This window comes from Schistocerca serialis, chromosome 5 (assembly GCF_023864345.2).
Source record: "Schistocerca serialis cubense isolate TAMUIC-IGC-003099 chromosome 5, iqSchSeri2.2, whole genome shotgun sequence".
Taxonomy (NCBI): Eukaryota; Metazoa; Arthropoda; class Insecta; order Orthoptera; family Acrididae; genus Schistocerca; species Schistocerca serialis.
Window position 1 is genome coordinate 231,424,608 of NC_064642.1, and position 16,723 is coordinate 231,441,330.

The 16,723-nt window shown below is 38.7% G+C and overlaps 1 protein-coding gene across 2 annotated transcripts in view; it reads right to left on the reverse strand.

The window, feature by feature from the left end:
- Nucleotides 1-599: 599 nt before the first annotated feature.
- The window catches only part of LOC126480758 (quinone oxidoreductase-like), a 90,789-nt gene continuing 74,665 nt past the window's right edge, over nt 600-16,723 (reverse strand). Inside the window, exons 6-7 of one of the 2 annotated variants that reach the window (XM_050104046.1) lie at nt 3,852-3,947; nt 600-1,455 (exon numbers count right to left, since the gene is read on the reverse strand). In XM_050104046.1, coding sequence (XP_049960003.1) covers nt 1,420-1,455; nt 3,852-3,947 — 132 coding nt within the window. In that variant the 3' untranslated portion in view covers nt 600-1,419. Of the gene's footprint in view, nt 1,456-2,183; nt 2,959-3,851; nt 3,948-16,723 lie in introns of those variants that run through there. The other variant, XM_050104045.1, reaches the window with a different exon arrangement.

Below are 16,723 nucleotides of genomic sequence, written 5' to 3' on the forward strand. Positions count from 1 at the left end.
CAGAGGATATTCAGCAAGTACAGAAAAGGGCAGCATGAATGGTAACAGGTTTGTTTGACCTACTTCATAGAAATACTGATGAAAATGGACTGGCAGGCACTTTAGAAGATAGATGCAAACTGTCCCACAGAAGCATACTTCCAAAGTTTCAAGAACTGGCTCTACATATTGCTCCTGTATGAATTGTGGGGACAAGATTAGATTAATTACAGTTTTCACAGGGGTATTCAAACAGTCATTCTTCCCATGCTCCACAAGCAAATGGAAGGAGTCCTAATAATTTGTACAATGGGTGTAGCCTCTGCCATGCACTTCACAGTGGTTTGTAGAATACGGGTGTAGATGTTGATACAATTCCATTATTTTGCAATATTATCTGGTGCTGTACTCACTTAATTTTAGTATTTTATTGTAAATGTAAAAAGGTTGTCTCAGTAGTTAAAAATACACTTTTTCATGAAAAAGTTTGTTTCTGTACTTCACTAAAATTGAGTAACTGGTTAAAGTATAGTGTTGATATAATGAACAATGGAAATTCCAGGTAGGAATATCAGCAATGTATGAAAACACAGACTTTTACCATAATAATAACATGCTAAATTGTAGACAGACACTATTAAAAGACACTTAACACATAAGCTTTCAGCCTCAGCCTTCATTGTAAAAAGGGAAACACACACCAGTCATCCACACAAACAAGCACACCTTATGCATACATGACCGGCAACTCCGCAATGCTTTCTGACCCCAAGCTGCCAGAGTTGACGATCACATGTGCATGAGGTGTGCTTGATTGTGTGAATGAATTGTGTGTGTTTCTCTTTTTCTGACAAAGACTGCGGTCAAAAGCTTATGTGTAAGTGTCTTTTAATTGTGCCTGCCTGCAACTTAGCATGTTATATTTATGGTAAGCAACAATCTACCTTTTCCTACAGTATTAATGTATTGATTGTAATAAAGTATTCACAATAAAAGATACTTTTTTTTTTAAGAGTGGTTTCTTAAATATTTTACTTTCTTGACACACCTCCTGGGAGGAGAGGGAGGTGGCATAGAGAGGAGAGAGTTTGAAGGAGGAGGAGGAAGCTGGTTTTGAGGGAAGTGGTGTGAGCAACATTTTGGTGAGCTGGGAAAGTGGGAGGGGACAAGCGTGGAGGAATTTGATGGTTCCCTACTTTAGGTACTTGTCCCCGGATGCCCTTGACTGGGATTACACTTCCGCTTAGAACAGAACAATCCGGTAGCTCTTCTAGATGATGTATGATATATGCTAATTGTTTACATTAGAAAGAGCACTGATAAGATACTTTAAAAGCAAATTATGTCCATATGCTTTTTAATTACTATCATGGGCAACACCTGTAGCTAGATGCAATTGGTGTCACACCACCTGATGCCTCTAATTGGTCAGATTTCACATTAACTACTTTCACAACAAATGCCCTGGGTTTTGACCTGGAAAAAACAAGGAGTAGTTATAGGTTTTAAGGATATCTTTTATGCACAACTAAGATTAGATTCAAATAAAGCAGATCATGCCTTACATGGAGTGTCCAGATCACTGAATGGAATAATGTATATTGTGTTAACTAAATCTGGTATTTGAAATTCAAAACTGCTAAAGGCACCAAAACCAAAAATGTTAGTTGCTACTGGTGAAGATACTGGTTACCCTATATTACCAATCAATGTTTAGTTGCCTCCAAAGACAGTTTGCTAATACATTGACCACAAGCCCACATTTGTGGCAATCAAACCATGCAGCTATGTGCTGTGGGTAATGGCACACACAGTGACAACAAAACACTCAGAGCAAGATTTCCTTGATTTCGTTACACTTTACGAGCTACCACTACAATAAAAGCCGTTACTCCTACTACCACTATAATTTCTGTCCACACAGCATCACATTTTTGCTTTTGTCAACACTGAGGAGGAATTTCTATCTACATTCCTGTCTTATGTGCAAATTTGTATGTGGAACCATGGAAGAACTTGTGTAACAAGTGCTACAGAATGTAGTCCATTTGTTAGAAATTATTCATGAAGATATTATTTCACTTGTTAGATTTAGTCAACAATTAATTTCCTTTGTTTTGCTCTATCTTTTGCTTGTGTTCAAATTACACATTTTATGTTATTTATCAAAAATAATCTATGTAAAATGCAATTTAACAACAAAATAACAATTTCAGTTCATTTCAACTGCATGTATCATAATTTCATGTACAATTTCAGTTAAGTTGCAATTATATGTGTCATAATTCCATTTGTTTATGATTGTACATCTGAACAAAACAAAAGATTACTTGAAGGACACTGACTCCATAGACATATTTCACTTCAGGACACACCATATTACATGAGCTCTAGCTTGTTACAACTAAACTCCACTACACTAAATCATCCAACAACTTGATCCATAACTCATTTCCACAGTCCATTGGTAAGCTGTTCCTTTTCCACTGCATTTATTGTACCTCCATCATGTAAATAATCTCAGTTTCATTTTCAAATCAAATGATGTCCCTCTGTTCACTAAACATTCACTCTGCACATTGTTGTAACTCCTGGTAAGTATGTGTTATTGTTCCTGCTATGAAATAACAAAGTACCAATCCACTTCATGAAATTAAAGTAACATCAGATGAGCACTAATGAACCATAATCAACATTTAAAAATACAGCTGCTGGCAGTTGACCTCCAAACCCAGATTTCCACTTATAGAAACACAGAATCGAACAACAGAAGGATATTAGTGGGTGTGTTTTATGCCCAGCCCTCTAAATGCATCCTCAGGGAGTTAACACAAGCCTGCCTGTTGCTCCCTTGGTATGGATGATGTCGTGATGAGCTTGAGGAGCTTCCTCAAACTTGTACTCCTTAGCCACGACAGGGTTGACCCAGCCTTTGGCAATTCCCTCCAAAAGATTGTCAATAGCAGCCTGTCTCTCCTCCTGTCAGTGGGGGGGGAAAAAAAAAACACTGTGGTTATCAGATGTAAGTATTTTCACACAAAAATCGCATACATACAAGAGAAAGAGAAGAAATTTGTAGAATTCAGTGTGTTTTTCTTTAAGTGAACACTATTATTTATATTAAAGAAACACAAGTTTGTTTTTAAAACAGTTTTATTACTTGTTATGCCGGGAAAGCCTACAGTCACATATAGTTTTTTACTTTATGAAAACCTATAAATCTAATCCGCTTTTCAACATGATTTCTATCAACAGCAAGGCACTGATAATAATGAACAACCAACTTCTGACTTCCCCATTAAAAAATCTGCTGCCCAATTTGACAACCAATCTCAAATAGTTTATGCATTAAGTAAGAATTTTTTAGAGAACACTTCTTGTAACTTGAAGAAGCTCATTTGATAATGATTTAAAAAAAGCGTTAAATGAAAGTATCAATTTTCTAGAACTTTTACATCAGATTTCTACACCAAATCTTCAGTGATAACAAGTAGTCACTGACTTTGTGTTTCATCATGAATGTCAGTACACCCATTTCTAAATGCTCTAAGCCATTTTTTTATGATTACTTTGCCATAGTGTTCTCTTTATGAGTTCCACTAGTGTTGATGAATTTGATTACTTTCTCATCTATTTAGCGCATAAAATAAATCACTACATGTAACTCAGAAGTTGTTGGATTTTTAGTTAACAAAGGCATTTTAAATAAGAGCAAATAAACATAAACACACATGGATGCTACCATTATTGCACCTGTGGGTAATCACTATAAGCAGATACTCAGTGCACGTGTGGATCATTGACCACTGTGCTGCAGTGCCAATATTTAAAAACTGTACTTATTTTGAAAATTCGCATCATTTAAAACTTACTGAAGTTGAGTTGTAGAGGAAGACACCATGCACTGTTGCCTCTGCTTGCATTATAAGCCTCGGATTTATTTCAACTGTTCCTCGACATCCCACAATCTGCAAGTAGTTCTGAATTAATACTTTGGTCAGAGAAAATAACATTAATGTCACACCGTTCAACTCGTAAAAAGAACAGCAGAAACAAAAACAAAAATTTTGAGACAGAAAGGATGACCTGGTCCTCATCCTCACAGCACGTGGGTCGCTCTCACCCAGGGGTGTGAGTGAAATGCCCTTGCTTTATAATCTTCCGCAGCCTACTGCTCCCTCCTTCTTTCCCAAGGAAGGAACTGATAGTTTCAAAAGCTAGGACAGTCTCATACTTTAAATAGTAATATGAACTTTAAGTCCTGAAGTTAAGTACAAGTCAGCCATTCTGTCTCTTGATTTTATAGTTGTTGTTGTTGTGGTCTTCAGTCCTGAGACTGGTTTGATGCAGCTCTCCATGCTACTCTATCCTGTGCAAGCTTTTTCATCTCCCAGTACCTACTGCAACCTACATCCTTCTGAATCTGCTTAGTGTATTCATCTCTTGGTCTCCCTCTACGATTTTTACCCTCCACGCTGCCCTCCAATACTAAATTGGTGATCCCTTGATGCCTCAGAACATGTCCTACCAACCGATCCCTTCTTCTGGTCAAGTTGTGCCACAAACTTCTCTTCTCCCCAATCCTATTCAATACTTCCTCATTAGTTACGTGATCTACCCATCTAATCTTCAGCATTCTTCTGTAGCACCACATTTCGAAAGCTTCTATTCTCTTCTTGTCCAAACTATTTATCGTCCATGTTTCACTTCCATACATGGCTACACTCCATACGAATACTTTCAGAAATGGCTTCCTGACACTTAAATCAATACTGGATGTTAACAAATTTCTCTTCTTCAGAAACGCTTTCCTTGCCATTGCCAGCCTACATTTTATATCCTCTCTACTTCGACCATCATCAGTTATTTTGCTCCCCAAATAGCAAAACTCCTTTACTACTTTAAGTGCCTCATTTCCTAATCTAATTCCCTCAGCATCACCCGACTTAATTAGAGTACATTCCATTATCCTTGTTTTGCTTTTGTTGATGTTCATCTTATATCCTCCTTTCAAGACACTGTCCATTCCATTCAACTGCTCTTCCAAGTCCTTTGCTGTCTCTGACAGAATTACAATGTCATCGGCGAACCTCAAAGTTTTTATTTCTTCTCCATGAATGTTAATACCTACTCCGAATTTTTCTTTTGTTTCCTTTACTGCTTGCTCAATATACAGATTGAACAACATCGGAGAGAGGCTACAACCCTGTCTTACTCCCTTCCCAACCACTGCTTCCCTTTCATGTCCCTCGACTCTTATAACTGCCATCTGGTTTCTGTACAAATTGTAAATAGCCTTTCGCTCCCTGTATTTTACCCCTGCCACCTTTAGAATTTGAAAGAGAGTATTCCAGTCAACATTGTCAAAAGCTTTCTCTAAGTCTACAAATGCTAGAAACGTAGGTTTGCCTTTCCTTAATCTTTCTTCTAAGATAAGTCGTAAGGTCAGTATTGCCTCACGTGTTCCAGTGTTTCTACGGAATCCAAACTGATCTTCCCCGAGGTTGGCTTCTACTAGTTTTTCCATTCGTCTGTAAAGAATTCGTGTTAGTATTTTGCAGCTGTGACTTATTAAGCTGATAGTTCGGTAATTTTCACATCTGTCAACACCTGCTTTCGTAGGGATTGGAATTATTATATTCTTCTTGAAGTCTGAGGGTATTTCGCCTGTTTCATACATCTTGCTCACCAGATGGTAGAGTTTTGTCAGGACTGGCTCTCCCACGGCCGTCAGTAGTTCCAATGGAATATTGTCTACTCCGGGGGCCTTGTTTCGACTCAGGTCTTTCAGTGCTCTGTCAAACTCTTCACGCAGTATCATATCTCCCATTTCATCTTCATCTACATCCTCTTCCATTTCCATAATATTGTCCTCAAGTACATCGCCCTTGTATAGACCCTCTATATACTCCTTCCACCTTTCTGCTTTCCCTTCTTTGCTTAGAACTGGGTTTCCATCTGAGCTCTTGATATTTATACAAGTCGTTCTCTTATCTCCAAAGGTCTCTTTAATTTTCCTGTAGGCGGTATCTATGTTACCCCTAGTGAGACAGGCCTCTACATCCTTACATTTGTCCTCTAGCCATCCCTGCTTAGCCATTTTGCACTTCCTGTCGATCTCATTTTTGAGACGTTTGTATTCCTTTGTGCCTGTTTCACTTACTGCATTTTTATATTTTCTCCTTTCATCAATTAAATTCAATATTTCTTCTGTTACCCAAGGATTTCTACTAGCCCTCATCTTTTTACCTACTTGATCCTCTGCTGCCTTCACTACTTCATCCCTCAAAGCTACCCATTCTTCTTCTACTGTATTTATTTCCCCCATTCCTGTCAATTGCTCCCTTATGCTCTCCCTGAATCTCTGTACAACCTCTGGTTCTTTTAGTTTATCCAGGTCCCATGTCCTTAAATTCCCACCTTTTTGCAGTTTCTTCAGTTTTAATCTACAGGTCATAACCAATAGATTGTGGTCAGAGTCCACATCTGCCCCTGGAAATGTCTTACAATTTAAAACCTGGTTCCTAAATCTCTGTCTTACCATTATATAATCTATCTGATACCTTTTAGTATCTCCAGGGTTCTTCCATGTATACAACCTTCTTTCATGATTCTTAAACCAAGTGTTAGTTATGATTATGTTGTGCTCTGTGCAAAATTCTACCAGGCGGCTTCCTCTTTCATTTCTGTCCCCCAATCCATATTCACCTACTATGTTTCCTTCTCTCCCATTTCCTACACTCGAATTCCAGTCACCCATGACTATTAAATTTTCGTCTCCCTTCACAATCTGAATAATTTCTTTTATTTCATCATACATTTCTTCAATTTCTTCGTCATCTGCAGAGCTAGTTGGCATATAAACTTGTACTACTGTAGTAGGTGTGGGCTTCGTATCTATCTTGGCCACAATAATGCGTTCACTATGCTGTTTGTAGTAGCTTACCCACATTACTATTTTCCTATTCATTATTAAACCTACTCCTGCATTACCCCTATTTGATTTTGTGTTTATAACCCTGTAGTCACCTGACCAGAAGTCTTGTTCCTCCTGCCACCGAACTTCACTAATTCCCACTATATCTAACTTCAACCTACCCATTTCCCTTTTTAAATTTTCTAACCTACCTGCCCGATTAAGGGATCTGACATTCCACGCTCCGATCCGTAGAACGCCAGTTTTCTTTCTCCTGATAACGACATCCTCTTGAGTAGTCCCCGCCCGGAGATCCGAATGGGGGACTATTTTACCTCCGGAATATTTTACCCAAGAGGACGCCATCATCATGTAATCATACAGTAAAGCTGCATGCCCTCGGGAAAAATTACGGCTGTAGTTTCCCCTTGCTTTCAGCCGTTCGCAGTACCAGCACAGCAAGGCCGTTTTGGTTATTGTTACAAGGCCAGATCAGTCAATCATCCAGACTGTTGTCCTTGCAACTACTGAAAAGGCTGCTGCCCCTCTTCAGGAACCACACGTTTGTGTGGCCTCTCAACAGATACCCCTCCGTTGTGGCTGCACCTACGGTACGGCTATCTGTATCGCTGAGGCACGCAAGCCTCCCCACCAACGGCAAGGTCCATGGTTCATGGGGGGGGGGATTTTATAGTTACTCAAGTGAATTTTCCTTTTGATCAAGCAGAAATGGAAACTGGTATCTTGAGACTGGTATCTCTGTAACTGGCAAGCAACAGAAAAAAAAAATCACTCATGTAGTTTGCTATACATCAACTGAGTTAAATTCTTTGAGATGAAATGGATGGTGTCAGTGGGGTTGGAGTCAATGGAGATGAACTCAGTGATTTTGCAGTGACACAGAGTGATATCAGTCAAGCAATGTCCAGAAATGCTCATCTCCAGGGTAATGAAAATGTTGTGGATATCTGATAATATATGACAGAAGATTGAAGAAAGAAGAGAAATAAATGCCTTGATCAACCAGTGTCGGGATGATGAAGAAAAACAATGCCTTAGGGCAAGGTACAATTAAGTTCATCAGCAAGTGAAGAGAAGCACTAGATCTGACAGAAGAAATCAGTTAGAACAGCTTGCAGAAAGGGCTCAAGAGGCAGCAGAAAGGGGCGATGAAGATTGGAGAAAGAGAATCCTTATCAAGTTGCCCAAGAAAGGAGGCCTGACAAAGTGCAATAACTGGTGTAGCATCAAACTTTTGTCAGTGGTTGTTTTAAACCATCTCAGAGTGCCCATGGATAGTAAGCTCAGGAAATAACAGGCTGGTTTCAGAGAAAGCAGATCATGCACAGACCAAATCAACATCCTGAGGATCATTATTGAGCAATCCATGGAATACTGGTCTCCTTCGTATCTGGCTTTTGTTGACTATGAAAAAAAAAGCCTTTGATAGAGTGCAGCATGAAGCCATCTGGAAAACAATGCAGAGTCAGAGAGTACCACCAAAGATCATCAGTATCGTGAAGAGGATGTACAAAGAATATACTTGCCAGGTGAAACACGATGAAAATCTCTGAGAACCATTCATTTTAAATTCTGGAGTAAGGCAGGGTTGTTTGCTTTCACCACTGCTATTTTGCTGACATTAGATGGTGTCATGTAGAAGGTAACCTGAGAGAAAAGGAGAGGTATACAGTGGACCCTATATGATCGCCTGGAGGACCTGGACTTTGCAGATGACATCTGCCTTCTGTCCCACACTTTCAAGGATATGAGAGAGAAGCTTAGGGAATAGGAAACAGAAGCTCAGAGAGTTGGATTAAAAATAAACAAGGCTAAGACTAAAGAGCTTAGGATGAACAGAAAGAACAAGAATGCACTAGCCATGAAAGAAGAGGAGACTGAGCAGGTGGAGAGCTTTTGTTATCTGGGAAGTATTGTTTCCAAAAATGGAGAGGTGTGACAGAAGACATCACAAGTGGGATCAAAATGGCAAAAGGGGCCTTTGCCCAGCTGCATCCAGTTTGGACATCTTGTGAAATATTGTTGAAGGTAAAGCTTAAAATCTCTTACTCAAATGTAAAGTCTGTTCTCTTTTATGGGTGTGAGACGTGGAAGGTGACAGCACAAATTAAAACAAGAGCACAAACCTTCAATGATAAATGTATGAGGATGATACTGGGAGTATGCTGGCCAAATGTTATCTCAAACCGAGAACTATGTCAATGCACCCAACAATGGGAAGCCGAGATAACCGTAAAAGAATGGAAATGAAGATGGATTGGACACACCCTGAGAAGAGGCCTGCAACATATTCCAAAGCAGGCTATAGAATGGAACCCACAAGGAGCAAGGAGGAGAGGCAGACTGAGGTTGACCTGGCGCAGGACTGTTGAAGCTGAGGTGACAGCCGTTGGTCACTCCTGGAGTGACATCAAGAAGATGGCAACACACAGGGTCAGATGGAGAGCTCTAAAATGTGCCATATGCTCCACATTGCAGTAAAAGGAATTAAGTCAAGTAAGTCAATGTTCAGAAATGCTCAAGTCCAGTGTAATGAAAATGTTATGGCTAACAAAATTCTGTCCATCATGCCCACCCAGCACAGCCTACTCCAGACCCATCACAGGTTTGTCCTATCCTATCACAGGCAAGCCCACCTGTGAAAACAGTCATATTATATACTAAATCTGCTGTAACTTCTGCACAGTGTTTTATGTGGCACAACTGCCAACTAGTAAGTATTTCTACTCCTTCCATTATTTATACTCATTATTTATTTGACAGTGGTATTGTAGCAGGTTAGTGAACACACCCGAATAAAATTATTCTATATATATTTAGAATAAAATACAAGACAACACTTCAAATTTGCTCTGTTCAACAGTTAACATTGCTGAAATTGCTCTGAGGTCCTTTTTGAGACAAAAGTAATTCTTTCCTTTGGTCTTCAATGAATGGACTGGATGGCAGCAGTGTAATTGGTACAGCATGAACATCTTTCATGACTTGATTTACATACCTCAGTTGTGGTCTGCCTCTAGTTCGTTTATCATTGGCATATTTCTGTATTACTTTACTAAGACACTCACATGTTTCAGCCTTTTTTCTCCCTTCTTATGGCTCAGATGTTACAGCCATCCAACACCGCTCAGATGTTACAGCCATCAAATACCATAAATGAAACATATTCGATGTTGTTACTTTTATTAATAGCATATTTTGTTTCAGCAATTCTACTTCTGGCTTTTTCTATGCTCCACCATTACTGTTTTTTTCCCTAGGTAAGTAAATCACCTTTGTTTTACATTTATAAATCATGATGTGTTTCTTCTTCCAGAGCTTAATACATTTCACTTGGTATGAGGTCTACATTTTCACTGAGTGTACTGTATCCCTCAGTGGATATCAACATAGGAAGACTGGTGTCCAGGACTAGAAGAGCAACAAACTACCACTATAAGATCTGGACAAGAGTAAATAATTAACCAGCACACATAGTCTGTAAACACACATTTGTGCCAGTTTTATCAAACTGGAGATCATAAACATAGTCTGATGTACACAGCAATAAATGTCAACACCTGACAACAGAGTAGGAATGCCATGACACTGCACAGTCTGCTCACTTGCTTATGCAGAACTGGCCCAGGCTGCTGTGCAGTTTTCCTGCATCCAGTTTTCAGAGGTCACTCTTGTCAGCAGCCAGTTTAGGCACACTCAGAGGGTGCACATCATTGGCTGTGGCGTTGTCATGCGCATCCTCTATCACCATCCATCGAAATGTCTTGATATGCTGCCAACTGTTGCCAGATGCCAGATGCAGTAGTATCAATGGTAATGACACAACAGGAAGCATCTCCCAACATGATTAATTCTCTAATATTAATACCTGTACCAAAAGAATAACTAAAGTGTTCGAGCCACACAGCTCCAGCATTGGCCAAGGAGGAGTTGCACAATAAGCTGTCACATGACAAAGACCTGACCAGAGACACAGCAGAAAATCAGCTTTGGCAGCGAATGTGCATGGCATCAGATCTGGTATTACTATAGGAACTGTCCAGTGCTTTTCTTGGAGTTAGCTGCAGAAGGCCCAGAAAATCTGACTTATAGCTGAACCATGATAAGAGCCTGATTCTCCTAGTCATGATCCCTTGAACCAAATTCATCAATAACTACAGGAAGCCTTATACATTTTGACTAATCTTACTGACTTGACACACCACACCACAGCACACCACACAACGCCACTGCCATTTAGTTTCTCCTGTGCAAACTTTAAAATTTTTCCTTCACATCCGTACAGTTACTCTAATAACCGTTACAGATTAATTTTACATGCTTCTTTAGTTCAGGATAGTCAGAGCACAAACATAATGAAGTCCCTTCAACAGAATGATCTCTATCCCAGCCAGTATGGATTCAGCAAACATCAGTTGTGTGAGCTTAACTCACATTTTTATCAAGGGAAGCCTAAGTGCCAGTGTTTCTTAACTTCCATTCAAGTTGTTACTGCACCAAAATTTATTAACATAAGTCATTCATATGTGTTATGAAACAAAATTTTTGACTGGATTGATGATAGCTTGGTAGGAACAAGACAGCATGTTATCTTGCATGGCGTATCATGTACAGAAGTAGAAGTAACTTCAGGTGTGCCACGGGGAAATGTAGTGGGATCCTTGCTGTTCATGTTGTATATCAGTGACCTGAAAGGCAATACTACTAGTAACCTAAGACTTAATGATGTAGTTACCTACAATAAAGCAGTCTGAAAAAAGCTGCACAAATCTTTCAGATCTTGATAAGCTTTCAAAGTACTGCAAATAAGGGCAACTTGCTTTAAATGTACAAAATGTAAAATTGAGAACGTCACAGCATCAATTTAGTCACAATTGGATTCAGTCAACTCATACCTGTGTGTAACAATGATCAAACAATGGAAAATACAGGATGGAATGTAACAATATCCCTGAAATATATCCTACATTCACATATCCCTCCTGGCCTCAACCTTTGTTAGTCACTTTTCTCAACCATCCACCCATTTCCATGTTACCATTCCAACAATACACAGCCCTCATTCCACCAATGCATCCAGTCTTTTTACTTCTCTCCCTCCAGAGGTTGCAGTCATGTGTGTCTGAGTTTTGTGTGTGTGTTTTTTGTCTATTTTTGACAAAGCCCTTGGGGGCCAAAAGCTTATATTGTGACAGTCTTTTTGTTGTGCCTAACTGTGACTCAGCATCTCCGCTATATTGTGTGTAACAATGTGTATGGATATGAAATGGGATGATCACACAGGCTCAGTTTATGTAAGCAGGAACCAAACTTCAGTCACTGGTAGGATACTGTGAAAATGCAGTCAGTCTATAAAGAAGACTGCTTACAAAACAATTGTGCTTTCCATCTTAGCACATTGCTAAAGTGCGTGGGACCATTCCAAACAGCACAAAAAGAGAATTTTGAACTTACACAGGGAAGGGTAGCATGGATGATAACAGCTTTGTTTGACAAATGGGAGAGCATCACACAAATTCTGAAAAACCTGATTTGTCCAACACCTGAAGATAAATACCAACCATCCCTCAAAATCAACTTACAATGTTTCAAGAACCAATATTAAGTGAATAATCTACAAATAGGAACAACAAAGACAAGATGTATGAATTACAGTATGTATGGAGGCATTTAAGCATTCGATTTTCCCATGCTCCATACTGATTGGAACAGGAAGAAATCCTAATATGTGATACAATGATAAGTACCCTCTGCCATGCACTTTACAATGGCTTTCAGAGTACAGATATAGATATAGACTGTGAAACAGCTATTAATTAGTAAATTGATAAAATAAGACATTACATTAAAATCATTTAATGTTCCTTGTTATCAACAGTTTCGAACAGCACTTCCCATCAGATTGCTGCAGTACACTTATGACATGAATGATTGATCATCTGTTGCATATTTTTGAGTTCAATGGTACTTAACAATCAAACAGTCTCAGACTTTTCCTGAAAATTTGTGTATCCCTATGATACTAAATATAAAGTTGTGCTGCTTTTCATTGGAATTTCGTGCACAATCTCAACATGCTTTAATCTAAATTACTCTTCAGTTTTCCTGTGCAATTGTCCCCCATTCCACATTTTAGTTAAAACAATTTTGGGGCAGATTGGAAAAAGCAGATACCACAATGAAGAGTGACACAAGATTGTTTTGTTGATTTTTTACGGGAAGGAGCAGTAGGAAATAAAAATAGATGATTGGTAATTCATCTCATACATGCTCTACAGTATTTTAACAGTATTAGATATGGGCTTAGCAGGGGACGACAGTGCAATTGTAAGTATCCTCTGTCATTCACTTCGCTGTGGTCTGCAGAGTATAAATGTAGAGGTAGATATAGATTAGGATATCACATCAATTCAGTGGTTTGCAGCTATTTAAGCATATATCTTACAGTTTAGCCATAGCACCCTCAACACATTAGCTACGGAAAAAATAGGTATGGTAACCAACTAACAATAGAAATACCATATGTAAATATGTCAGTAATGGGAAAAAGGAAGCACAGATCCACAATTAGGAAGTTGACAATCATGTCCTAGTTGTTTTACAAATATTTTAGGTTATATCAAATGAACATTAGTTCCCTATGACAGATGACAATTCATTTGGATTTCTTCAACTTCTGTGACATCAAACAGCATCAATATTTCTTGTAATAAAATACATGACTGTGCTTCAGTTGCATCATGTTTGGAAGAGGAATTTGATGTGCGACCTTCTTCTTTTTTACAGAAATGGTCTCCTTTGTTGGGCAATGTTTATCTTGGATGGGACATTTTTAATTCTGGAGGAGTGAGCCTTCTCAGTTTTGTTGCAAACGGTGACTAATAGCAGCTTTAATGACACAGTGCACAATACATAACATCTAGCTCTCTTATTGAGCTTATTCTATTCACTAACTCAGAAAACTGAACACACTGTCTCCTGTTCTGGCAGGAATATAAGGCCTGGACATTCCCAGTGAACTTATTTAGACTAATATTTTATAATTTACATTCATGACACAAATATCTTCATTGTCTATTATTAGATCATTGGAACCAATTTGCAGCAGCTTGAGGCTAGCATACATTATGTATGTGTTTACATTTAATGGATTACAAGTACTTACAGGAGCACGTGTGTATGTTAAAGTGACCTTGAACATCAGTCTCCTGCATGAAATACACCTCACATTTGACAAGAATAGTGTTTTGGATCTATGTTCTTCCCTTACAATTATCATTTTGTTTATAGCTAAACTTAAATTATGTCCGTGGAGGTATGTACTGTCTATGCAACTAATTAAAGCCAGTTTGTTTATTGCCATATGCATTTAAATTTTTTTTTTTTTTTTTTTTTGGGAAGCATTATCAGTGACAATTTCCAGCTCTGTTAACTCATGTGTGTGGTCCTGGAGATCTATTCATTAGTTTCCATACACCAGCTGGCCAATTTCTGGTGCTTTCACCAACATTTGTCACACCGCATATATGTTGATCACAAAGTGGAAAGTGCAAGTGATATATGCAGTGTGACAAATGTGGGTGAAAGAATGCCAGAAATTGGCCAGCTGGAGTACGGAAACTAATGAGACATCTCCAGGACCACACATGAGTTAACAGAGCTGGGAATCGCACAGATGATGCTTCCCAAATAAAAGAAGCAAAACATGTATGGCAATAAACAAACTGCCTTCAATGAGTTACATAAACTGTACATACCTCCATGAATTTAAAGTAACTAAGGGAAAGATGGAAAACAGAAAAAAAGATGTTAAATTATGTCTGTGACAGATTTCCTCTATTTTGTTTTTGAGTTTCGAGTTTAGTGAGCACAAAGCACCTGTCAAAAATTTTATCCTCAATGAAAGAATTAAGAGTGAATATTGTCATATCTAATCATTTCACATGCTTTCTGTGGAAATATATTTATATAATGGTGTGGTGCATCCTTTCTCTATACATGTTTGTATTTATGCTAGGATGCAGTCTATGTCAGAAAAACCAGCACTCTAAATTATTGGTGTAATTTACTGATGTGTCATTACCAGCCTAGAGCCTGTGGAGAACAGCAGGGTGCATCACATTAAATGCAGTAGTATCTCTCTCTCTCTTCAAACAAAGTTCTGACAAGCTTATAAACATATGCCTGTATCCCATGGACTCTAACTTTGCTGTTTGTATTCTTCCTGCTTTCTCTGTCTATGTGCCACATACACCACAGCCTCATTTCCAGAAGGCTCATTAAAAAGAGATAGTGTGAACAACAAACCTCTGACTGTTTGCTAAAGAGGGTAATAGTGTATGAGAAAGTGTCATCTTTGACTGACTGTAGAGGAATACAGGATGGTTTGAAAATATCTATTTTGCTATTTCTATCTTACTCTCAATGTGGGAAAATATACATTACTGAAGACTTGTAGGAAAAACATTTCTGTAATTTTTGAATACAATATAAGTGGTGTGCTGTTTGGCACAGCCACATAAATTGAATATCCAAACCTAACACTGAATAGTGAGTGAGCCATAAGGTCCACTGCAGTGAAGGCAAATTGTTGACTTCAGTTTACTGGGAGAATTTTAGGAAATTACATCCCCTCTTTAAAGGAGACCATATAAGAACACCCGTACAATCCATTCTTGGGTACTGTTTGAGCATCTGGGATCCATACCGTATCAGATTAAAGGAAGACATCAAAGCAATTCAGAAGTGTGCTGCTATACTTGTTACCAGTAGATTCGATCAAAATACAAAACTGCTCTGTGAACTCAAATGAGGATCTCTGGGGTGATGGAAACATTTTTTTCACAAAATTCTATCAAGGAAGTTTAGAGACCTGGCATTTGTCACAGTTTACGGAATGGTCCTAAAGCCCCCAACAGACATCTCACATAAGGACCACAAAAACACGATGTAATTTGAAAGATTTTGGTGTGAACCATCTCCATTCGGAGATGGTATATTTTTAAAGCTAGAAACATGCACAAGGGCCACTATTCTGGAGGAGCAAAACAGTTGTAACACTGAGCTTGGAGGAGTATAGCAAGAGGTAACAGAACAGGAAATTTAATTAGTTCATAGACAAATAAATGTAAGATACATTTGACACACAACAGCATGCCATTGTAGAATCACAATAACAATATTTTAAAAATTACATTGTGCCAAAGAGACATTTTCTGATATCAAGTTGTGGTGTCAGAGTCCAGGGAGTAGAGGCAATGTGAGAACAGGCAACCAGGCACAAGCAGCTGGACAGTTGGATTGGGAGTCCAACAGCAACAAGTCATGTAATGGCCATGATAGGTGGAACAGCAGTTTGAGTGGCAGATCAGCCACATTATGGCATCACACGAGAAATTGTAGAAACATGGGAACTCTTAGGAATTTACTAGCAGTTCATTGAATAATTTATGTCAGTCATGCTGTGTGCCTGTTCTGAAATGATCCAAGCTCCTTTGGCTCCAAGGAATATATACGAGGGCCGTTCAGAAAGTAACCTCCGGTTGATTTAAAAAAATACACCAAGTTAAATAAAAATATTTTAATATATACATCTTACAACTACATCTTTGCACTATTTTTCTACATAGTCTCCATAGCGATTGAGGCACTTATCGTATCTCTTCACAAGCTTTGAAATTCCTTCTGCATAAAAATCACCCACTTGTGCCTGGAACCAGCCTGTGACCGCATCTTTGAGCTCTTCGTCGTCATCAAACCGCTGTGACCCGAGCCATTTCTTCAAATGCATGAAGAGGTGATAATCAC